The sequence below is a fragment of the Artibeus jamaicensis genome, unplaced genomic scaffold, assembly GCF_021234435.1.
Source record: "Artibeus jamaicensis isolate MK-2021 breed Jamaican fruit bat unplaced genomic scaffold, CSHL_Jam_final contig_465, whole genome shotgun sequence".
Classification (NCBI taxonomy): Eukaryota; Metazoa; Chordata; class Mammalia; order Chiroptera; family Phyllostomidae; genus Artibeus; species Artibeus jamaicensis.
In genome coordinates this window covers 22674512-22699837 of record NW_026521843.1, presented here as the reverse complement: position 1 = coordinate 22699837, position 25326 = coordinate 22674512, and the positions used below count along the sequence as shown (strand labels likewise).

Here is a 25326-nt window from a genome sequence, read left to right as displayed (position 1 = left end):
AATAACTAGGTTACTAGTTAACTCTATTAACTTGGTGAAGTATGTAACTGATGAAAGATGCTAGTTTAGGACCTCTACTATGTTTCATCTTTTTATTGCATGATACTCAGATTGTGGGGGTAATGTTTCATTAATCATAGAGAAGAAAGATAGTGTATGGAAAAAAGAATGAAGAATAAAAACCTGAGCGACTTCACTTAAACTCTCTGTGCCTTGAAGCCTATAACATAGGGTAGTGATAATAATCCCTTAACAGAACTGTTGTGGGAACAAATGAGATGACAGGGTACAAGTGTTTTGTAAGTTGTAAAGTTGTCTGTGCTTAGGACCCAGTAATATATGTGCAAGATTGTGTCAACTTGACTACTTTGTTATGTGAATATTTGCAATCAGAAATTCTTTTCTAATTTTTTTTTTGTAATGTGGCCAAAGGTGTAGGTTGGGCAAGGGTGATAAATCAATTTTTAACCTTATTTGTAAAATGGTGATAATGTGTTAATGTTTAGGGTTATTGTGAGTATGAAATATGACAAAAGTGCTTGGAAAACATTTTATTGTTGGTAGTTATTACTGTAATGTGTGGTTATCAATGATGAGACTTTGAACTAAAAGTTAATTTATAAAATAGGTGACTGAAAGGCCTTTGTTCAGTTTTTATTATAAGATAAAAATATGCATTCATTCTGTTGTCTTCATTTTAATAAACTTGCATTTTAGAGAATGGTATGTCAAAACAGTCTTCTGAAATTTTTAATTTCAATTATAGGATCTAATATGAATTAATTTTTTTACTTAAGGTCATGGCAATTTTCAAGAAGAGTGCTTTTTAAACAGTAAGTGTGCATAATTTAACTAGGGTCTTTTATGCACAGGAATGCCTAAAAATGATTTACTTGATACTATACTAATTGTGACTATCATAAAAATCTTACTCCCCCTTCATGTAATCATGTACAGTAGAGTCACAGGTAGCTATTAGAACATAGTTTTTAACCCAAGACTTCCTTTTGAGTCTGGAAGCTTCCTGTGATGTTCAGAATGGGTTCAAAGTAGAGGCCTGGGTTTTAGTTCTACCTCAGTAACCCCCCACCCGCTCCGCGCCTCCTGGTGAGGGTTAATGTCAACCCTAGCAGACTTACAGGTCTTTAAAAAGTTTTTTGATTATTAAATAGTTTATGATGCCACTTTCGAAGCTTTAAAGCCTCCCTTAAACTCTTTTTAAAGGGGATGAAATTTGCCCACTAAACAAGCTGTGCTTTCTATATTTGAATGCAAGGGTTTATGAGCTATTAGAAGTTGGATTAAGTTCATTTTTACCAGAATGGGGTGATTTTTTAAAATAAATTGGAGAGAAATTTTGACAGGAAAATTACCCTTGTTCTCAGATTTTTTTTTTTGAAGACAATTACTAATCAGATCTTCAGAAATTGCTGTTTTCTTTTTATCGGCACTTTAATTTTAAAATAAATATGACTATAAACTCGCTATGTGGAGTTTTTGTTTAGAAAAGAGAGGCTTTTTCTGGTAGGAAAATGACAGTGCACTTGGATATTGTTTCTCAAAAAATTCTAAAGTAGGCTAGAAGGTCGAGGAAAGGTCAACAATGTAGCTGATGCCAAATGTCTTACAACTGGATGTTGTGATAGAGATTACTGCCTTTAAGTTACAGCCAACCTTGTGATTGGACAAAAACTTGTGATCACAGCTCATTACCTAATACTAATATGGTAATCAATACTTTGTTGTGGAAGTTTTTCTTTTTAAATTTCAAAAGCAATAATCTTTGTAAATACTTGGAAAACCAAATAAAAAGGAAGAAGATAAATATCATATCAACTGGTGTTAACCACTGCTGATGTTTTAGTGTACATCTTTTAGTTTATATTCTTTTTAAATATATAATTCAATTCTTCCTAAACTGAGATCTTACTGTAGTTTTGTCATTTACTTTTTCATTTCATATTATATTTCCCTGTGTGATTAAATTTCTTAAGTGGCATTGTAGTGCTACTTAATCCTCCTTTTGGATGTGGGGTTATTTCTTGTGAAAAATATTGGCTAACCATCTTGTACATAAGTCTTGATCTTTAGGATAAGGTTATAAAAGTAGATTTCTGGGTCAAATGGCATGTATATTTTCACCATTGAAAACAAATTCAGTAAATCCACTCAGAAAAGTTATATCCAGCTATTCTGTCTCCCATTAGGGTTAGGTTTGTGCTTCTTTACAAAATACCTTTGTTTACAAGTGGGTGTTGCTATCTAGAAACGCCAACACAGGTGAAAATGGGGATCTTACTGTTTCATTTGCATGTCTTTGATTACAGTTGATACTGAAATTTTAATTGGGTAACCGAATGTGAATTATTTTTAATTGCATTTTTATATTCTTTGACCAGCTCAGTATTTCTCTTATTCATTTGTAAATGCTCATTTGCATAGCATAAATTTCTTTTCATATTTGCTTTTTAATTTTGTGGGTTTGTTTGGAGAAGTAGTATGCTTAAAAAGTTTAAAATGTTGCCCTGCCTGGTGTAGCTAAGTGGATTGAGCGCGGGCTTGTGAACCACAGGATCTCGGTTGGATTCCCAGTCAGGCACATGCCTGGGTTGCAGGCCAGTTCCCAGCAGGGGACTCATGAGAGGCAACCATACATTGATATTACTCTCCATCTCTCCTTCCCTTCCCCTCTAAAGATAAATAAATAAAGTCTTAAAAAAATAAAAATAAAGTAACTATTTATAAAAAAAGTTTTAAATGTTTCCATATGAGTGTTTTTCTTAAATAAAATGGCAATTTTTCAATTTATTGATTTAGTGTTAATCTCCTCTGAATGTTTAGGTATGCTAGTGGAGGGTTTTTTTGTTTTTTAGTTGAGAAAGTTTCTTTAACTTTTAAATTCTTTGTCAGATACTGCTTATTCCTCTTTCTTTTTAAAGCCATGGGCATTTGCTTCAGTGCCCAGTAGTGTGGTAGAAACTCCCAAGTTTAGGTGCTGGGTTCAGATCACCACCACCACAAGGAAGCTTTAGCTTCCTTAACTTAAAACACACACACACACACACACACACACACACACACACACACACACACACACACACACTCTCACACACTCTCTCTTTAGAACTTTAAGATTAAAAGATAAGGTCTTAAAAGCATTTGGCATGTATTGAGTGTTCGAAGAAAGTTATCCTCTTTTCAGGGTAAAGGAGAACCTTAAGGGGCTTGGATTAGTGTTCTTTCTGGGGTAAAGAGGTGGGGGGAGGAGGGCAGGCAGATGGAGGACCATGCTTAGAGAAGAACTAGCTTTTTTCTGTTGATATTATAAGTTGGCACACTGAGCTCCTGCCTTATAAAAGGGTCTTGCGGTTGCTTGTAATGCACACCTATGTAGAAAAGTGCAGGACTGACCCCTGCTCTAAGCTTTCATGGGGATGGGAGGTCAGATAGACCTTATGCATATTTGTGAATACAGTTTATCAGTAAGTTTAGACTTTCAGAAGTAGTAATTACTGTGTGCTAATGTTAAGGAAGACTTCTGGAAAGTGGTCTTTGTCAGGCCTTGAAAAATAGGTGGGTCTTAGCAAAGCATAGGGTGTATGACTTGTTTGAAGATAATAAAGATAGGCAGTATGTTAGTAAGTTTTTTACAAAATAGTTCAAGCACTCGTCTCTACTTTCTAAGAATTTTTCCAAAAGGGTTGCTTAAAAGAGTATTTAAAAGCAATTAGGTTGAGGCAGTTGAAAGAGCAAGTGGTGTTAGAACATGTGTAATCAAAAAGGAGTATGGGCTGTTTTTCTGTACCCAAGTTGAGCACAGAATTGATTTAAATACCCAGACAAACTGTAAAACTGTCTGAATAGCCCCAAATGTGGCTGACTTGTTAAAAACTTGGAGATCCGTTTCCCCCTGTTTTTGAGCATGTGTATTTATCTACCACAAGAAATCCTGACGTGTACTTTAAAATTGTCAAATTAGAACAAGGATGAAAGGAGAGTATGGTGAGAACCTTTGACTTCCTTATCCCTTTGGTTTTTCAAATTACCCACATTTTATTTAGCTGCAGGGATGTTTGTTTATTTTTAGCAGTATTCCCTTTTTAAACTACTGCTCTCTTAGTAGGAATTTTGCTTGTATTGAGTCAATCTTGGGATTTGAGTATATGCTTTACTTTTCTTCTTCTTTTTAAACTGCTGCTTTAATGAGTCATCCGAGGTAGAGAGTTGTGGCAAAATGGAACTTCAGAGTCTTATTTCCAGAGTCTTGGCAGATAGATACCTGTTTGAGATTTGTCATGAAAACCTTATTCTAAATATAAGCTTGGGTGTGTGTGTGTGTGTGTGTGTTTAATGACTCCTTTTCTAACTGGTTATCCCAAATTTCAATAGCTCTTCTGTGGGTTTAAAATCTTTTAACTTAATATAGAGTTAATTTTGGAGCCAAAAAGGGAATGTTGAAACTATTGGTCTGGGTCAAGGAAACCCTCTGACTTTGATGGATTCCTGATCACTGTGTCACAAAACTTTGTAGTCATTGTATCAAAAATACTTTTGGAGATGAAAATTTAGTGCATTGTTAGTTTTATAGAGACTTACAAGAAAAAGAGAAGGTCTGTTCCAAAAAACATGGAATACTTTAGTGTTATTTGTTGCCTAGTCCAAAGAAGGGTGTTGAACTCTTGCATGCATTTCTTTCCCTTTCTACTATCACCTCCTGACTTTGGGCTTCTCATCTTATACTCAGTCTCTTCCAGTTGCTTTATATCCGATTTCTCTGTTTTTAGACTCTCATTACACTGCTTACTCACTCATCACTTTCAGCTTATCTCTGTAACCCTGCTTGGATCTTATCACTCTGCTTCCAAAACTTTCCCTGGCTCTTCCAGGATAATGCCCAGCACTCTTAGCTTAAACTTTTAAGCTTATCCTTAATCTGATTTTCAGGGCTCAGAGGGATATAGCCTTCTCCAGGATATCTTCATTAATAACCCTAGTTTAAATAATCCATTATAGCACTTTCTTTATACTGTCCTTTTATGCTTTTTTGTGGTAGACCCTGAGAGTTAGGACTATATTATTAGCAAACTGTACTTCTCCAGTATCTGTCTAGCATAGTGTCTTGCTCCCTAATTACTGGCTTGAGGTAAGGTATGGTGGGGACCTTCCTTACTTATTCATGGCACATTGTATGTACGTACCAAGCAGTGTGTCAATGAATATGAAACAATGAGTTACACGTTTTCTTACATATAAATATATGAGCATATCTTACCAAAGATGGGCAAATATGATTTTACTGCATTTTATATTTTATAAGTCTACAGTGTAAAACTTGCCCTTCAGTAAAGTTTATGAAGGAAGAAGAGATTGTTCCTTAAATGGAGGACTATATAAACAAGGTGCTGACTGTACGATTAAGTTTTGACAAGGAAGCTTTTGGAAAAAGTAAAGGGAAAAATAGCTGTATGCTAATGTTTGTTACAAAGATGAGAGAGAGCCCTGGCTGGTGTGGCTCAGTGGATTGAGCGCCCCTCTTCGAATCAAAGGGTCGCTGATTGCCTGGGTTGCAGGCCAGGTCCCCAGAAGGGGACATGGGAGAAGCAGCCACACATTCTTTCCCTCTCTCCCTTCCTTTTCCTCTCTCTAAAAATAAAATCTTTAAAAAAAGTTAAAAAAAAAAAAGATGAGAGATATACCCTGCTTTTTGTTAGCATATTGTATTTTGGTAAGTTTTTAAAATTTTTCTGGAAATCTTGAGCACATAAGAATTCAGCTTTGAGTTTATTCAACAAACTTGCTCCCTTGGCACAGTTGGAAGATGATAAATTTGACTATTTTTGTACAAAGACCTGAATGTGCATCCATATTGACTACTTAAAAATGTTATGTCCTTGCAAATTGTTTCACCTGAGCCTCTATTCTTTCTATAAAGGAGAGGAAACTCATCACTATGCCACAAAGTGATTTTGAAGATTATGGAGATGATATGTAGTTATTAAAGCACTCTGAATAACATAACCATCTTCTTCCTTCTTCTATAGTAAAAGGTACAACTAAAATAATTTTATACAGTAAATTATCTTGAGGAAAGAGAACGTTACTAATATGTCTCCACCTCTTCTTCCAGAGAACCACTTTTCCCAGTTCTCTGCTCAACTGTTTCCTTATTAAAGGCTTGCTTGAGCATTCTTGTATAAAATGGGAAGCTCTGCTTCCATTTTTCTTAATCTACTTTATTTTTTCTCTGTAGCATAGCACTCCAGCTGATGTCATATATTTGTTTTTTATTTCCTCACCATTAGAATCTAAAAAACTCCTAAGGGCTTGTGTGTTTGTTTTGTTTACTACCAGATCTGCAGTTCTCAGGACCATGTCATAGGTGTTCAGTGAATATTTATTGAGGGAATCAAGGCTTATTCCCTATGCCCCTCCCCACTACTGTGTTCTTTCTATCCCCTGCATCAAAGTAACCTTGGTTGTTTTAGTGGGGTGCTTGTTTCAAAGGTAGATTACCGGACTCTACCTGACCGGCTGTACCAACACTGGAGATAAGTCTAAGAATCTGTATTCTAAACAAGCTGCCCAGGTGGTTCTTAAGCTTTAATATGCATGGGACTCACTGTTTATCACGGGGCTGTATCTAATTATATATTGACAGTGTAACTCGGTTGTAGATGCATGTATAATTAAATTACAGATGAATGACCATTCTGTAGCAAAGTTTATTCCCTTTTGATCTCTCTAGGAAGAGTTATATGTATCTGTAGTTTTGATTCTTTTGGTTACTTTAGTTTTTGTCCAGAAATCCTGTTAATCTAGATCTTTAAGGATCTAGAAATCTCAAATACTAGATGTTTATCATTTCACTTTTCCCAAACAAAATAAAATCCTTTAAGCCCACACTTAATCTGTATTTGTCATTTTTCTACTGACAGTAAGAATGGATAAGCTGATATCAGGGATTTAAGTGAAAAGCATCATTCAAAATTGGATTGATTTAGTCTTTTTTCTATGGCTGTACCACTGGGGAAGAGTGGTTGATCCTATAACATTTAAAGGCAGTTTGGTGTAGAGGAAACAGCTTGGACTTAGTTATAAAGACCTAGATAGAGACCTTGTTGCATATTTAGCTGTAATATCTTCAAGAAAACTTTATAAACTTTTTTGAATATTCACAACTCTCCTCTCTGAAATGGGGATAATTGCTAAGCCACAGGGTTGTTGAGAGGATTCCTGTCATAGTGGCCAGCATGAAGTCAGAGTCGTTTAATAGATGTAAGTTCCTTTCTCTGTGGAAGTAAATCCTGAAGCAACTTAAAATGCTTCATTAAAAACCATCGTAACACATTTCGAACTTATAAAAATGACAGAAAACTCTAATAGATGCCCCAAGTACCCATTGCATAGATCTAATAATAATACTATTTGCTATATTTGTTTAGAATCTTTTTTTGAAAAGAGAAATAAAATGTTACTGTACAGTCGAATGGTTCTTCCAACATTTCTTGCCTTCCTCCCCTCTATAGATATATGCCTTTTAAAATTTTTATCTATTTATTTATTCTTAGAGAGAGGAGAAGGGAGGAGGAGAAGGAGAGAAACATCAATGTACTAGAGAGCTATCAATTGATTGGTTGCCTCTCTTGGGCCCTCAGATGGGGCAGCCCAGGCATACGCCCTGACCTGGAGTCTGACCGAGAACTCTAGGTTTACAGGCTGGTGCTCAGTCCACTGAGCCACACCCACTAGAGATATATGCCGATCTTGAAGCGGTAGATATGTTTCCTGGTTTTTCAGTAGTTCTTAACATGTCTATGTGTTTTTTTTCCCCTAAGTAATATATAGTATTGTGCTGTATTAAAGTTTATTTAGTAAGTGGCTTAAGCTGTGTATTTGTGGCTTGATTTTTTATATGACCATTGGTTTTGAGTTTTATCCATGTGTATACATTTAGATCTTGTTAATTTCAAATCTTGGACTATTTCATTTTTTATTTATCTGTGGATATTTAAGTTGTTCCAAAGTGGGGTTTTTTGTTTGTTTTTACAATTACAAACAATATTTTAGTAAACAAGGGACTTTGTCTCTTTCTTCCTGTGAGTGTGTATAAGAATTCCAGTCAGGCTCTGGCTGGTGTGGCTTAGTGGATTGAGAGCTGGCCTGTGAACCAAAGGGTCGCAGGTTCGATTCCCAGTCAGGGCACATGCCTGGGTTGTGGACCGGGTCCTCAGTAGGGGGCACATGAGAGGCAACCATACATTGCTGTTTCCCTCTTTCTCTCTTCCCCTCTCTAAAGAATAAAATAAAATCTTAAAAAAAAAATTCTAGTCGGGGCTGTCCAACCTGGGACCCAGGATGGCGATGAATGTGGCTCAACATGAAATTGTAAATTTACTTAAACCTTTTTTTTTTTTTTTTTTGCTCATCAGTTTTTGTTTAGTGTTTGTGTATTTAATGTGTGGCCCAAAACAACTGTTGTTGAAGTGTAGCCCAGAGGTGCCAAAAGGTTGGACACCCCTGGAAATTACCTAGAAATTAAATTTTAAAAGATTCACTACTGGCGAGTGGCGGGGAAAAAAAAGTTTCACTACTGTGCATTCTGTTTAAATATTTGGATCAGGGAACAAAAGTATGCCCTGCCGCCCCTCAAAAAGAGCAGATGCAAGACTCTCGGGGTGACTTGGGTGAGATTTTCTGCAAGACTTTCTTTCCTTTAGAAGAAAATGGAGAAGAACCTTGATGAGGACCCTTTAGGTTGCAGAACCTGAACAGGATTTTTCTGAATTCGTCCCGTTGCTCAGAGTCCTCTGAGCCATTGTTCATTTTAGCACCTCTAAACTAGCCAACAAAATTGACTTTGTGAACTCCAACCTCATTTAAAGTATTTAATTTAAATTAACTTTAGTTGAAAGATTTTTTTCTTATCTCAAAATATGCTGATATTCAAATAATATTCTTTAAGAACTGGCTAGTATTTGATGATAAGCTTAAGTACTTATAATGTTTTACAATTTTCTTTGTTTAGATAAATGCGTAAAGGCATTTTTATGACTCAGTATTCTTTAAATGGGAGCAGCAGAAATTCTATTACATCAGTGCTGGTTACTATGGAAACAGTAGATTTCAAGTGGAAAAATAATATGTGAATCTTACAGGAAAACAACTTTTTATTTATGTCCCAATTTGATAGTAATTAAGGAAGGAGATGAACTACATTGTATACTCTTTAAAAGCATTTCTAAAACTTGGTGATTTAGGGTGGTCTTGTTGGCCAAAGGGGCAAAGCTAATAGAGGAAATTACCTGAAGGGAATCAAAACAGGCCTCCCCAAGATATGCCTTTTTGGCCCGTGGATTATTTTGAGTTGAAGGCAGGCGAGGCCCTACCGCTTTTTAACTGCCTCAAAGAACCCCACCTAGGGGCCTTGCCCATGTTAGAGAGCTATTACCAGACATGACCTTTTATGACTTACAGGGCAGGGCAGACTGCTAACTACTGAACTTCTGTTCTTACCATCCTGCCGACAACTTTTCTTTCCTCTGAAGCCTCAAGGCCTCTTAACCTCATTGCTTGGCTCGGGGTGCTGTGTAGACTTCATTTGACTTTTCTGTCTCCGAACCTGTCAGGATGTGGGGTTCCCATATGTATATGTAATTAAATGTGGTTATTTTCTCTTTTTAATGATACTCATGTCAATTCAATGAGACCAACTGGAAGAACCTAGAAGGGTGGAGTAAATTTTCTTCCTTCCCTACATCCCTGCTGTCATTGGTAATAGGTCCTCTTTAGGAGTCTGTTGGGTTTTTATTTTGGCAACTTGCATTGTGGTTCCAGTTTTGTATGAGAGAAATTTAACTTTGCAAGTTCTTAATAACATTGTTTTCTAGGAGCAAATGCTTAAAACTTTTTTTTTTGTAGTACCTGCCCGATTGTCTAATAACTACTTCTGTCTTTCCAGAAAAACTCCCCAAACAAAAAAAAACCCAACCCAAAAAACCTTTTTAAAAAACGATTTATTTATTTATTTATCTTTAGACAGGGGGGATGGGAAGGAGAAGAGAAACATCAATGTGTGGTTGCCTCTTGAGCACCCACTGGGGTCCCACTGGGAACCTGGCCTGCAACCCAGGCATGTGCCCTGACTGGGAGTCGAACCAGCGACCCTTTGGTTCACAGGCCAGCACGCAGTCCACTCAGCCATACCAGCCAGGGCTCAGAAAACAACAACGACAAACTTTATTGAAGTCCAAGTTTATGTCTTTTTCAATATTCTTATTCTAGGCTGCAGGTATCTGGGGCGGGGGAGGGAAGTCCAGCATTGTTGTAAAAGCTCGCCCACGTGACTGATGATGATTCCGCACCACTGATTTTCAACTCTAGCTCTATGTCATGTCAAGATATTAAAATGTTTTTTACGTTCACATTTTTAAAGTAGGGATGTCCATGTACACTGCCTCTATTCAGAGTCTTTAGTAGCTAGGATGGAGTGGTTAGTTGTATCAGAGTATCAACTTGTCTTTTGGGAAGAATGTCAGGTTTTACTTTAGATTGAAAGCTTTTTTCTTCTTTGAAAACTTTTAACATCACTAGAAACTACACAAAATAAAATAAAATGATAATATACCGAATACCTGTAAAATACTGTGATCCTGGGTACCCTGTTACTTTCTGAGGACCAGCATGGTTGGTATTTCACTGGAGTTAGAAATATGCAGTTTCAGGCCCTACCCTGGATTTACTGAATCAGACATACATTTTAACAAGATCCTCGGGTCTTTCATATGCATGTTAAAAGTTTATGAAGCACTGCTATAGAGGAAATGATGCAAAATTATAAGACCTGGCCCTTCAACAGTGATCAGGTGTATGTTTTCCTCATCTTTACAATGAGTAAGTTTGGCTGCATAATGTTCAAAACCCCTGTGAGTGATATGTTAGATTTAATTTTAAGTACAGTAAGTCCTTACTTAACTTTGATTGGTTCTTGAAACTGCAGTGAAATTATGGATAGCGAAACCAAGTTTACCATAAGCTAATTGGTGCAAACAAAAGTTAGGTTCCTATGGCACATTTCTGGTCACGGAAACATCACCAAACTTCAGAAGAAAGACCTAAAACACTTTGAATAGTATACATTGAAATAAATGTGAGTTGTATATACATTTAAAAAGAATAGAAGCAAGAGGTGTGGCTGTTGTGGCTCAGTGGACTGAGTGCCAGCCTGCAAACTAAAAGGTCACTGGTTCAATTCCCAGTCAGGGCACATGCTTGGATTGTGGGCCAGGTCCCCAGTAGGGGCGAGTGTGAGAGGCAGCCACGCATTGGTTTCTCTCCCTCTCTTTTTCCCTTCCTCTCTGTCTAAAAATTAAAAAAAAAAAAAAAAAAAAAGAAGCAAGGCTATTATTTCCCAATACTCTATTCCAGTTCAGGGTAGCAGGTGGCCTGAGCCCATCCCTACAGCTCAGGGTGCAAGGCATGAAGCAGCCCTGCACAGGACGCCCTTCCATTGCAGGGTCACTCACATCCACACCCACACTCACGTAGACTGGGACGAGGTCGACACACCAGTTCACATAATGTGCACATCTTTGGGATGTGGGAAGAAACTGGAATACCTGGAGAAAACCCACACAGGGGAGAACGTGCAGAACTCCGCACAGACGGTGGCGGGGGACGGGTTGGGGAACCCTGTATCGATATATTTTTTTCTCATTAGTGTTACAGTGAAACTTTTAAGTGAAATAATGTTGTTCAAGGGTCTGCAGTACTAGAACTTGAATGTCCTCATGTGTCTTGACATTCTTAGTCTAGGTAGTGTATGCATATTCTATTGATGCTTAAACTTAAAACACTTGTAGGAATAAAGAAGTCCCTCACCAATATAAACAGCTATCTTTTTAGCTCTTTAAGAAAAAAGTATTAGTAACCTCATAATTCCTTTTTATTTTTTAACCAAAATATTTTGGCATGATGAAGTACTGGATTCATAGGAATTCATTCATAAAGGAGTAAATTTGTTGCCATTAGAGACACATAGAATTCTATTTTACAGATCCTGAATTCAGGTCAATAGAAAATACTTTAAATGGAATTTGAACAGTGTCAGAATTGATAGCCCCAGTTTTTCATGACATTGGAGTGTAATATGGGTAATTACCCTTGAAGGGGACAATGCTAATTAGAATTTTTTTTCCTGGAAAATGATTAATAAATTGGTTGTATCTCTTTATCCTGCTCATTTAATAAATGAAAGTGCTAAGAGGGGTAGGTTGGATTTGACACTTTTTTCAAAACCTGCTGTACTTAATTAATTTACATAAAATCCAGTGGTTTTTGAGTAGCATTTGATGAGTTTTGACAATTACATAGTTTTGTAACCACCATCACCACAATAATGATGTAGAACATTTCCATCATCTCAAAAAGTTCTCTTGTATCCCTTTATACTTGGCTTAGCTTGGGCTTTTATATCAAATTACTGTAGACTGGGACATTTACAACAGACATTTCTCAATTATGGAGACTGGGAAGTTCAAGATTAAGGTCAGCAGATTCAGTGTCTAGTGAGAGCCTTCTTCCTGATTTGCAGATAGCTGTCTTCTTGCTGTAACTTCTTGGTGGAGAGAGATCATCTCTCTCAAGTCTGTTACTAATATCATTCATGTGGGTTCTGCCCTCCTGACCTAATTATTCCCCAAAGGCACTACTTCCAGGTACCGTCACACTGGGGGTTAGAACTTCAGTTTATGAATCTGAGGGATGTGCAAACATTCAGTCCGTGGCACTAGTCAGTTCTCTTCCCTTCTGTTTCTGACAATCACTGATCTACTTTCTGTTACTTACAGATTTGCTGTTTCTAGAATTGAATCAGACAATACAGTATTTTGCATGCGGCTTCTTTCACTTAGTATGCTTTTTAGATTTGTGTTACTGTGTATTTCAGTAGTTCATTTCATTGCCAAGGAGATCCCTATTCATTTTCCAGTAAGTGAACATTCGAGTTGTTTACAGTTTATGGACATTATCAATAGAGCTGCTTTGAACATTCACGTTCAGTTCTTTTGTTGTCATATGTTTAATTCTCTTTTAAGTACATAGGAGTGTGATTGCTGGTTGTATGGTATTTGTGTAACTGTACATAGGGTATTGCCAGAACGTTTTTAAAAGTGGTTGTTATCATTTTATACTCTCACCAGAAATGCATGTGAGTGCCAGTTGCTCCCACAAACTCACTTGTTGGTCTTGTAAATTTTAGCTATTTTGGTGAGGGTGCAGTGGTATCTCATTATGGTATTAATTGATTTCCTTAACATGTAATGGTGTTGAGTATATTTTCATGTACATATTGGCCATTCATATATCTTCTTTGGAGTCTGTTAAAAATCTCTTGTCCATTTAAAAATGGAATTGTTCTTACTGAGTTGTAGAAGTTATTTATATATTCTGAATACTGGATTTTGACTAATGATTTTCATGTCCATCATGGGGGATATTGATCTGTAGTTTTGTTTTCTTGTAATGTCTTTGTCTGGTTTTGGTATTAGGATAATAATACTAGCTTCATAAAATAAGTTGGGGAATGTTCCCTGCTTCTTTTGTCTGTAAGAGTCTGTGTGGAATTGGTATAATTTCTTCCTTAGAAGTGTTTGGTGGAATCACCAGTGAAGCCACTTGGGCCTCAAGTTGTCTTTATAGGATATTTAATGGATTTGATTTTTAAACCTGATTCTTTTCAGTTTTCCCTGCGAAAAAGTGAGTGCCTTCTTTTAGCCAACTACTAATGAGCTTCTTAGAGAAGCTCTAACATCTCGCTTGCAGACATTAGGAGGCAAGAATTAATGTGTATTTAGAGCTACTTCTGGGGAAGTGAATTGAGGTGAACGGTGGGATAGGCACAGATTTTACCATCACTTGTCTTGTATATTTCTTGGATCCTCCGTGGCACCCTTCTGCCCCTCACAAAAACCTAAATGCTGTGGAAGTAGAAGAAAGGTTGAGAAAGTGTTTTAGAATATTTGAGAGGCTTTCTCTCGTTTCTAATAGCACTGGCCTGTGTCACTTATCTTTTTGTATTTGGGTCTGCTTCATCTCCTAATAAAGTCTTTATTAGATTCACTACTTAAAAAACCTTCTATTATAGAAATTTTCAAATATGTACAGGAAACCATGTAGACATATGTCCCAGATTCAACTATTGTTAATATAATGGAGACTTTGTTTTATCTATTCTCTCATAGCCAGCTTCCTACCGTGTTATTTTGAAGCAAAGAGCAGATTGTATGTTTTGTCTTTTTAAAAGATTAAAGTTGTTAAAAACATAGCATGGTACTATTATAACACTAGAAAAATAATTCTTTAATATCACATATCATGAGTTCATATTTCCCTGATTGTTTCAAATTTTTATAGTTGTTTTGCTTAAACACACTGCATTTAGTTGATAAGCCTCTTAAGTCTGTTTTCTGTAGATCTTTTATTCCCTGTGCAATCTCTTTGTTCATGTTTGTCCAGTGGGATTTCCCGTGGTGTGGAGTTTACTGCCCCTGACTCTGTGGGGGTGGTGAACGTGTCTCCTACATCTCCTTCCCAGTTGTTAGAGCTACAGCGCGGTTTCCAACCTTCTTCACTTCATGCACACATACACTGTTTACTGAAATTCTGCAGCACAGCAAAAAAAAAAAAAGGTTTTTCTGGCAATCTGACAAAAAACAGGTATAATTTTAAGTTTTTTACAAAATATAATAGTAATTACTTACCTTTTTGCTCCAAAGTGACTTTTGAATAAACCAGGTACCTGTATTTGTTTATAAGACAGTGGTTTTACACTGGCGTACTGCAAGAATTTTTACACCATGTAATACCTGACTATTGATTCAGGGCCACTGACTTCTTTTCCTTTGGATTGTCAAAAAAAAAGGCAACAGCTAACACAGTAGCTATTTGGTGTAAACGAATCAAAATTATATCTATTTTTTTGTCAGATTGGTAAAAATATTTTTTGATGTGCCGTAAAATTTTAGTAATTAGCTTATGTATGCCACGAGATGAAAAAGGTTGAAAATTGCTGATACATCCCATCGGTTTTTTCACCCAGTAGTCTCAGTCATGGTGCCTTGCTGCCTTTTTGAAGTTCTCATTGCTGGAGAGTGATGACTACCTGGATTCTATTTGTGCAGGACCTGACGTACTATTTCATTGGTTCCTGGGTAAACAGTCTTGAGTCAGACAGGTCTTTAGTTCCTGTGTGTGTTATTTCTCATTGGGAATTTGATTTAGGAAATCTGTTTCATTGTATATGATAGTTCTTGAAAATAAATGAAAAGAATATTGGACAGTCTTTTAAGAACATGTATTAGGAATATAAACTAGATATTTGATATAAATAAATTATTTAGTAATGGTTATATACTTAATACTAATATAACCTTTTAAAGAATTTTTCTTAATTGGCTAAATTGACTGAGGCTTCTTAGAGTCTCTTCAGAGGTTCTTTAAGTAAAGCGATATAAAGTGCAAATTGCAATACCCTCCTTCTCTGGTAGAATTTGTTTTAGCAAGCATAGGAGTTGTAGATTATTTTAAAGACCTTAGGATTATATCCAGAGTTATTGTCATCTAGTTCATATTTTTCTTATTGATGTGTTAAAATTGTGATAGTAAATGCTAGAGAAGATTTTTTTCAGCGATTCCTTGCTTTTCCGTTTTGGAAGTGCTTTGTTGCTGAACCACTATGTATGAAGTTCTAACAGGTCAAGTTTGCTCTGAAATTCTACATTGCTTTTCTTTCTTGGCTTTACTAATGCATTCACTTTTTGAGAAATTTTGTTTTGTTGATACTGATCTCAAATAGCAATTTCTTCACAATTTCCAGGTAACGTGATTGGAAAATTCTTCAGTGCATTTGTAATGGCAGTTAATATTTTCCATTGGATTTCATTGCTAGTCAGTTCTGTTCCCAAACCTCTCAAACCATCTTTTGAGCTAAAAACTTACTCCTTCGCCAGCCCACCTATCCAATTTTTGAATATTTTGAAGACTGTCGGTTGTGTCTCTGTAAGGAAATGGCCTGTTCGGTTCGGTTTTATGGATTTGCAGATTATGTGCATTCTGTCCAGTTGTCCCACATCATTAATCAGCCTGTCACATTTAACAAGAGTTACTGGTAATTGTAGAGACCCAGAGATGTATACTTTTTCCTTCTTTGTCCTTCACAGCTGTGCTTTGTTGAACATGATAGTTTGAACCCGGAAGATAATTCATGTTCTTCTATTCCTCACTTCCATACCCTTTAAAATGCCATGCTTTATTTCTAGAGTGTCAAATTTTTTATTTCTAAAAAAATTTGACATTATGGTGGTTTACTTATTTTTTGAGATCATAATAAAAACAAAACAAGTTCCAAAATTTAAGAAACTTATTAAAAAATAGAGAGCAGAGTACATATATGTGTGTTAAGAACAACTCCATATTTTCATCTAGATGATTCACATCAGCTGATTGCCAATGATCCTTAGTTTTGAGTTGGCCATAGTATTTATAGTTATGAATTTGAATTTTAATCCTTATTGTGGGAATCAGTTATAAAGCTCACAAAAGCAGGGTAGGGTTATTGAAAGTAAAGCAGTTTCAGTTTGAGGCTTTGTCAGTCTGTAGCTTGGGGCCTTACCAGTTTTGCTGTTTGCGGTCTGTTTACAGCCAGTTTTAGCTCTTTACCCGCAATCAGTTGAGAGAACCACATTGTTCCTTTGGGAAAAAGTTTGCTTCCTAATGTTAAATTGAAACTTTGACCTAATGTTTTGTAAGATGTAAGTCAAAGATATACAAGGAAATGTATGACAACTATTAATCTTTTCAATGAGCTCTCAGCATTAAATTATGTACTGTATATAAAATATCTCAATATACTCTTAAATATGAGAGCAGCACATATCTTTTTTGAATTTAAAAACTATCTTATCTGCAAAATACTGTTAAATATTTGATACTTTGCTACCATAGAAGTAAAAGGACTTCTGGGTTGAAATTTACAGTATTTTTACTCCTAAAGAGATCTAGATTATGAATAGATAGTTAATTCAAAAGCAAACAAATGCATGCATAGATACATAGCCCAAGTCAAATGTGTGCATATTAAATCAATATGGGTAACATGACTAAAGAGCTCAAGCTTGAATTTTATTTATATTTAGAAAAACTGAAGTAGTTTTGTCAGTATAGATGCAAATATGAATGAAAATGATTTTTTTGGCATTTGATTCTGTTTTTGGAAAACTTTATATTTGGAACATCTTGTATATGTGAAGCTACTTTTGGTTGTAAATTTTATAAAATCTCTTAAGTGATCATTCATTTTTCAATATGCACTTAGTGACTGAATTAAAATGTTCCGTGAGTGTAAAATACACAGTGGATTTCAAAGACACTGTGAAAGAATGAATATTTAAAATATTGATTGAGTCAAAATGACTAAAGGATATGTTGAGTTAATAAAATAATATTAAAATGATTTGTTTTGTGAAATTATCTGAATTCACCTAATATTATATTAAATTGAAATTTAACTGTGTTGTACATTTCCTGGAAAGTTTCCCTTTTTTTTTTGCATGCAAATAGTTCCCCCTGCTAAATCTGTATACCATTGAAATCTCTTGTTCTTTATATTTTCACCATTTGTAGCACATGTTGAAGTGGTGTTGATTTTGTTATATGTACAGTTAAAAGGTGCCTTGTAATGTGGAGGTAAAGGCTTTGCAGATCAAATAAGCTAGCTTTTTTTTTCCTGTAAAGAGATTCCAAATTCATTAACGTGGGTATGTAATCTTTGTTCTGAGCGTAGTGGTTCTGTGGATAAAGTGTTGTCCCACTGCTGGGTACTCCTCAGTGGACCGGCTGTCTCCTGGGAGAGGAGGGACTGTTACTGCAGTGAACTCCGTGTGTTCCTGAGACTGGAAATTGGCACCTAGTAGACAGGCTTAAGGGGAGAGTCTCTTAAAAATGTTGATGTGGGAGAGGGTGAGTTCCCATGGAGTCACTTGTTGCTACATGGGATGAAGCAAGGAGGAAGTCCAGACATGCTACATTACTTCTGAAACTAGCTAGGTGGTTTTTTGTTTTGTTTTGTTTAAGAACAGAAACTTCAACTTTAGAACAACTGCTGTTCATATCTAGTTGTTCAAGTTAAAAGCTTAACTGAGATAGAGGCCATACTTAGTATTGCTGTTTATCTGGTATGTAGTGGGAAATCTTACTGGTATTGTTGGTCCTATTATGGAGGGAATGACAAATCCAATATGTATTGGAACATCAGTTGTAACTGTTTTCAAATGGTTATAATGGGGAAAATGGGGGTGGTGTGGTGTGGGAAGTAACTGAAATTTTGCTTTAGTTGTGATCCTTTAGAAAAGTCTGTAATGCAGGAATTCAAGTAATGTGTTCTCTTTTTAAAATTCTAGGTGAGAATTATGAAGATGATGACCTAGTAAACTCTGATGGGGTTATGAAGAAAGCATGTCCAGTACAGATTGTTCTTGCTCATGAAGATGACCATAACTTTGAGCTTGATGAAGAAGCTTTGGAGCAGATATTGTTACAGGAGCACATTCGTGATCTTAACGTAGTAGTGGTGTCCGTGGCAGGAGCTTTTCGTAAAGGGAAATCATTTCTCCTGGACTTCATGCTTAGATATATGTACAACAAGGTGAATAGTGTCTTTTAAATTGAACCCAGTTAAAAACAACAAACTACCAACCAACCAATCTTACTTAAAAACTAATAGAAAAAATAAACAGTAAGAGCTGTATTTTTACTTTTATAAAAATATAGTTTTGGTAAGATTTCTAAGTTATGACAGTAGTATGTTTGTTTGATCACTTAATTCTCCTTTATCTCCATAATTCCTTTTTGCTTATAGTACATACTGATGCATACGATGGAGCATCTGTGTTCCAGGCGTGGTAGCTCTAACCTAGGATGTCTGAGTATTCATTCACCAGAGTCCCTGAAGTGTCCTGTTCAACTCTCCCTTTTTGTTATTTCCTCACACCTTCCCCTCTTGATCATCTTTACAGCAGTAGGGGAAGTAGCCCAAGAGAGGCTTTTGTAAAAGTACAGCCATGCTCCTCAATTAAATCACCTTCAGTGACTATTACTTTTTGAGATAAAGTCCAGTTCCCTACCGTGGCTTCCATGGCCTTCCATGCTCTAGCTTCCTCTCTTGCCTTTGTTTGTAAAGTGTCTGTGGTTTTTGTAGTTCCTCGAGTGTGTCATGTTATTTCTCAAATGTTGCTCTGCCCTTGGCTAATCTTTTCCTGGGAGGCTTTCCCCGATGTCTAAGACTGCGTCATGCCCTCCTCCCAACTCTCCAGGCACAGATCATGTGTTTCGTTGACACGCTTTTTTTTGTTTGCTTGATACAACTTTTTTACTTATTTTTTCTGGCTAGTTTAACCTCTGTCAGGGGTTGGTCTTATTTTGAATACCGTATCTCCTGCCCCTAGCACGATAATTGGCCTACAGTAAGCACATACTTTATATTTTGGCCAGTGATAGCCCTTTCTCTATACATTTTCACTTTTTGATGGTACCAGAGAATTGTTACTTCCCTCCAAACACCTCCCCAACCTCCGACTTTTTCCCAGAAAAAAAGCAAAAATTTTTTTACTTGAATTAGAATGTTTATTTTATAACACTTGAAAGTTGGACTGAAGGAATGTGAGTTGGATAGGAATAAAGAGGGAATTGGAACAGAGCATTTAGTGGGAAGGGCTTTTCAGGGGGTGTTGGACATTTAGAAGCACATGTAGATGCTAAAAGTAACACAGACAGAATTATGTAGTTGTCTAAACAATTGTCAGGGTGCTTACCTGTATGAGTTCTATGTAAATCTGTAGTTGGGTGTGCATCTGCTTTTCAGATTGTTCTTTCCATAGGGGTCTCTTCAGGCATGTTCAGATATGCCTGGGAATCAGAATGTAGTTCATATTAACGCTATTTACATTTATCAGAAATTGAGAAAGATACAGTATTTTAAAGTTTTCCCATTTAGACTTGATTTTTTCCCCCAGAGTTTCACATCTGAAATAGAGAAATGTATATAAATCATGGTGTATTCTAATAAAAGAACACTGTACATTTAAAGTTGATAAAGAATTCCTGTATTTTGTGGTTCCAGCTCAAGTTAGTTTGTATATATTATATCGATCTCTGTCTGAGGTGTTCACTGCAAATGCATTTGATTTCAAGGAGGTCATAGACAGTAGAATGTTAGAAGGGGAAGGAGGCTTACTTAGATCACTTGTATGGCAATGACAGATAAGTACCACCTCAAGTGCCACTTCGATTCCATCTCTGATCAATTAGTAGGGGCTGTTCAGAGGTAGAGTAGCGGCTCACACATGTGTTATGTATTTGCAGTCTCTGGCTAATAGAATTCCCCCTTTTGCTAGGGAAGTCACTGACGTCATTGCAGGAAAGGTTATGGGGATCTGAGTGAGGTTACATACCTAGGTAGTGGATTCTAAGTTGAAATATCTTTATTAATTTTTATTCAGAAGCTTTCTATATAGAATTCCTGATATAAGTAATCTTACTCTCTTAATTGAAAATTGCACTAAACAGTGTCTGATTTTGGGGATAACATGCCTGTACTGATTTAGTGCTGGGATGTGCTTTTACTCAAAAGAAAGGAGAATAACAATGGAATTCTTTATTATCTTTTTGACATCCATGAATTAGTAGTTTTGACGACTCTGTGATTTGATATTATTAGTTTGTCTTTTCTCTGTCTCAAATCAATTTTATTGATCTTTTAAAAGGGCCAGCTTTTGGTTTTTTTGATTATTTTATCCTATTGGTACCCTGTTATCTTTTCCATTTTATTGATTTCTGCTCTACTTGTATTCTGCTTGTTTAGGTTATATTGCTCTTAGTTTCCTAAGTCGTAATTTGGATGATTAGTTTTAGATCTTTCATCTTTCCCAGTCTGTGAACCCAGTGTTATAAAATCTCCTCTAAGCACTGCTTTTTATGCATTTCATACATTTTCATAAGTTGTATTTTTTTAAATTTCAAAATATTAAAAATTTTCTACTGAGACTTCTTTGACTCATATGTTATTTAAAAGGGTATTATAAAAACTCTAGTTACTTTGGGGTTTTCCAGCCACAGATTATTTCGAGATCAGATATTATTGGTTTCTAGTTTAATTCCATTATAACTATTTCTTTAAATTTGTCTTAGGGCTCAGAATGTGATGTATTTTGGTGAATGTTCTGTGTGAGTTCAAGAGGAATGTATATTCTGTTATTGGATGAAGTGTCCTGTAATTTCAGCTAAATAGTTCCATTCAACTGTATCTTTACTGATTTTTTGCCTGTTGGATCTGTCAGTTACTGACTGAGGAGTGTTGAAGTCTCCAAGTAGTATAATAGTGGGTTTGTCCGTGTCTCCTCGCAGTTCAGTGTTTGCCTCATATAGATTGATGCTGAGTTGTTAGTTGGCTTACATGTCAAGGCTTGTTGAGTTTTCTTAAAGAATTGACTGCTATATTATATGTAATACAACTCTTTCTCCTGATCATTTCTTTGTTTTGAAGTCAGCTTTGTGTAAAATTCATGTAGCTGCTCTAGCTTTTGTTTGACTAGTGATTGCACAGTATATTGTCCTCAATTTCTTTACTTTTAACCTACCTGTGTCTGTATTTCAAGTGGGTTTTTTGTAGACAAGAAATAGTTGGGCCTTTTTTTAATCCATGTGGCAGTTTCTGTTTTTTAATTGGTTTATTTAGATCATGGACATCTAAAGTGATTATTGATATACTTGGATTAGTATCTTTTATGTTTGCAACTATTTTTGTTTGTTGCACTTGTTCTTTGTTTTTTTAATCTTATATCTTATTCTCTCTTTTTGGCTTTTATAGTTTTTAAAAAAGGTTTTATTTTTTTAAGATTTCGTTTATTTATTTTTAGAGAGAGGGGAAGAGAGGGAGAGAGAGAGGGAGGGAAACACTGATGTGTGAGGCAAGCATCAGTTGGTTTCCTCTTGCACGCCCCTAGCTAGGGACATGGCCTGCAACCCAGGTGTGTGCTGTGATTGGGAATTGAACTGGTGACCTTTCAGTTTGTGGGATGACCCTCAATCCCCTAAGTTACACCAGTCAGGGCACCTTTTATAGTTTTAATTGAACATTTTATGATTCCATTTTCTCTTGTCTCTTAGGATAACCATTATACTTCTTAAATTTTTTTTTACTGGTTACCTGGAGTTTGTGGTATACATTTACAACTAATCTAAGCTTACTTTAGAATAATGCTATTCTAAAATACTAGTGCAGGTACCTTATGACAGTGCATCCCTCCTGTCCTTTATCACATTGCTTTATCACATCTGTATACCGCAATCACCCAATTCATTGTTGCTATTAGTATTTTGGACACACAGTTGTCTGTTAGCTCCATTAAGAATATAAAGAACAAAAGATTTTATTTTTACTTTCTAGTCCTTCTCTGACACTTTCTTTATGTTTGTCTGAGTTTCTGACCTATATTATTTTCCTTGTCTTTGAAGAACTTTTTAACATTTCTTGTAAGGCAGGTGTACTGGTGATAAGCTCCCTCAGTTTTTGTCTGAGGAAGTTTTTATTTCCTCTTTATTTTTGTAGGGTAACTTCACTGGATACAGAATTTTAGGTTGGTGACTGTTTTCTTTCAGCATTTTAACTATTTTACTCCATTCTTGTCCTGTTTGTATAGTTTCAGATGAGCAGTCCAAAGTAATTCATATTCTTGTTCCTCTGTAGGCAAAGTATTTTTGTCTCTGGATTTTTTCAGAATTTTCTTTTTGTCTTTGTTATGTTGCAGTTAGACTGTGATATGCCTGGTGTAGATTTTTTGCTATTTATCCTTTTGGATGGTCTATTCCATCATTCTTCTTTTTTCTTCCCTATGCATTTCATTTTGGGAAGTTTTATTGACATATCTTCCAAGTTCACTTTCTTGGTCATGTCCAGTCTATGGATTCATACATCAACAAACTGTGTATTTGAAACTGTGAGAGATGTTAAATCAACTACAGTGGTTTTTTTTTAAACTTTTTAAAATTGTTGTTCAAGTACATTTGTCTCCACTCCCCTCCCCTAACCCCAGCCATCGATCCTAACCCCTTTTGGTTTTGTCCATGTGTCCTTTATAGATGTTTCTGAAAACCCTCCCCACTCCATTATCCCCTCCCACCTCCCTTCTGGTTACTGTCAGCTACTATGTTTTTGTTCCCTACTTTCTGTATCTATATGTTTGACTACTCTAGGCACTTCATATAAGTAGAATCATACAATATTTGTTGTGTCTGGCTTATTTCATTTAGCCTAATGTCTTTGAGGTCAAGGACACCTTTTAACTAGAACATTCTTTAAAAAAATTATTCTTCGTTAGTTTGTACCTAAGTTTATAGAGTTGTCCTGTGTCTGTTGTGAGTTAGGTTACACATAATATCATCTCTTTGCCCAGCCCCAGAAGGGAGGAGTTGGACAGGGGGATGGGTAAGATGTTAGACAATTTTAAACTGTTTTTAAGAGTCTAATGTTTCTTAATGTGTTCAGGGACTTGTAGAGAGAGTATTTACGTATTCAGATAGATTGAGCAAGTTCACGGTGGTAGGGCTGTAGAGAGTATTTACATACTCAGATGAAAACACTGAATGATGCTTGGTGATCAGAATGTGTTTCTACCACTCATTCCTCATTCTGTTCACGAATTTGGGTTTTGAGTGTTAGTCTGTCTACTGCATTAGGTTCTGATTTTACACAGGATACGAGTTTCAGCTGTGTTGTTGTGGGGATCTCCTTTTATTATCATGTTACTGGGTCTTCTGTTTCCTACTTCTTGTCTCTTCCTTTTATCTGTGATGAGTTTTTACAGCTTCTGGATGGGCCTTTATTCTTCCAGCCTTCCCGTCTTGGGGTTGGTAGGCCTGCAAAGCAGGGAGGTCTTTATGCTTTGATACATGGAGACCTGACTGGACCACCAGCTCTGTCTTTTAAAGTTTACCTAGCTGTTGTTTTACTTTGTTGCTAGGGAATATTATCTTTTCTGTGGTGAGATAAATTTGTTTATTATTTAGAGTAGGTAGGGATTCTTCATTGTTGCTAACTTATATTACATTGGGAAGCTTATACTACAGGATTTGGCTACATTTAAAGTACAGGTGTTTTCAGATTGCTTTTTGAAATTGAGATTTATTTTTGTAAGAATCTTCTTTTTTCCTTTTTCTTTTACTGGAGGAATGAAGTTATTTTTGGAATTTCAAATTTGAAGGCTTTTTTGGGTCTTCCCAGTAGTAAATGGCACCGGATTACTGTTTTTCAAGTTCTAGGTTTGCTTTTAGAAAATTAATATAGCAGACAGTGTCTGCTACAGTGAGGCTGCTTCTAGACTTCACTAGAATGCTCTTTGAGGGCACCACTGTTCTTGGTCACTGCTATATCCTTAGGACCTAGAACAGTGGCTGGCAGATGGTAGGGCTTCAGTGCATGTGTTGAATGGATATGAATGTATTTTATGAAAGTCAGTATTAGATATATTAGAAAAAGCAGACTTAATTTTTTGACATACCAAAACTTACTAATTTCGATTAGTTACATTCTCAAGTTTATCTTTTTGTCCTTTTATTGACTGATAAATTTAATGTTATTTAAACATTTCCATTACTAAGGAAATGGCAAACTAAGAAGAGATGATATATAGTCAGTAGATGTTTAAAAAATAAGATACCAATTTGGAGAGGTTAATGTTAACAAACATGCTAGCCTATGATTTTAGTCATCTGTACTTTAAAAATTTTATTTTTACTCTCTTGTTTATGTAATTGTATTATTTCTAGGAATAATAAAAAGAATCATTTCCCACCCCCATATCTCTTGCCTGTGCTAAAAAGGGAATACCTTTGAAGCTTCATAGTAAAAGTTTTAGAAGTGCTTATTTATTGAAAAAAATAAATTTTGAGTGTCTGCTGAAAGCCAAGCACTGTTCTATATTCTTGAAAATAAAAAAAGAAAACCCAGAATGGAGAAAACAACTTCATAGAACTTAAAAGGAGATAGAGAAGCAAGGTAAATAAATAAAGTAAAAGTAAATTTGTCTAAGGATAGATTTTTAAAAATGACTTCTGTAGGTTGGGCCTTTTAAAAGTAATCAGTTCATTAAACGCCACTCGGACATGGTTGGGGGCGAGACGCCACCCGGGGAGCCCAGGACAGGGCACGGTGCTGCGGTGGGGCCCCTTCGGCAGACGGGGTGGAGGTGGCAGTGCCCGCGGGCCAGACTCTCTGAGAAC

At 36.1% G+C, this 25326-nt stretch overlaps 1 protein-coding gene across 4 annotated transcripts in view; it reads left to right on the top strand.

Moving 5' to 3' along the window:
• Positions 1-25326, top strand: part of ATL2 (atlastin GTPase 2) — a 47951-nt gene that overhangs the window by 3902 nt on the left and 18723 nt on the right. For 3 of the 4 annotated variants that reach the window (XM_053666900.1, XM_037165389.2, XM_053666904.1), the window contains exon 2: positions 18453-18697. The exons of the other annotated variant lie outside the window; for it this stretch is intronic. In XM_053666900.1, coding sequence (XP_053522875.1) covers positions 18453-18697 — 245 coding nt within the window. The remainder of the gene's footprint in view (positions 1-18452; positions 18698-25326) is intronic. 4 annotated transcript variants of the gene reach the window in all.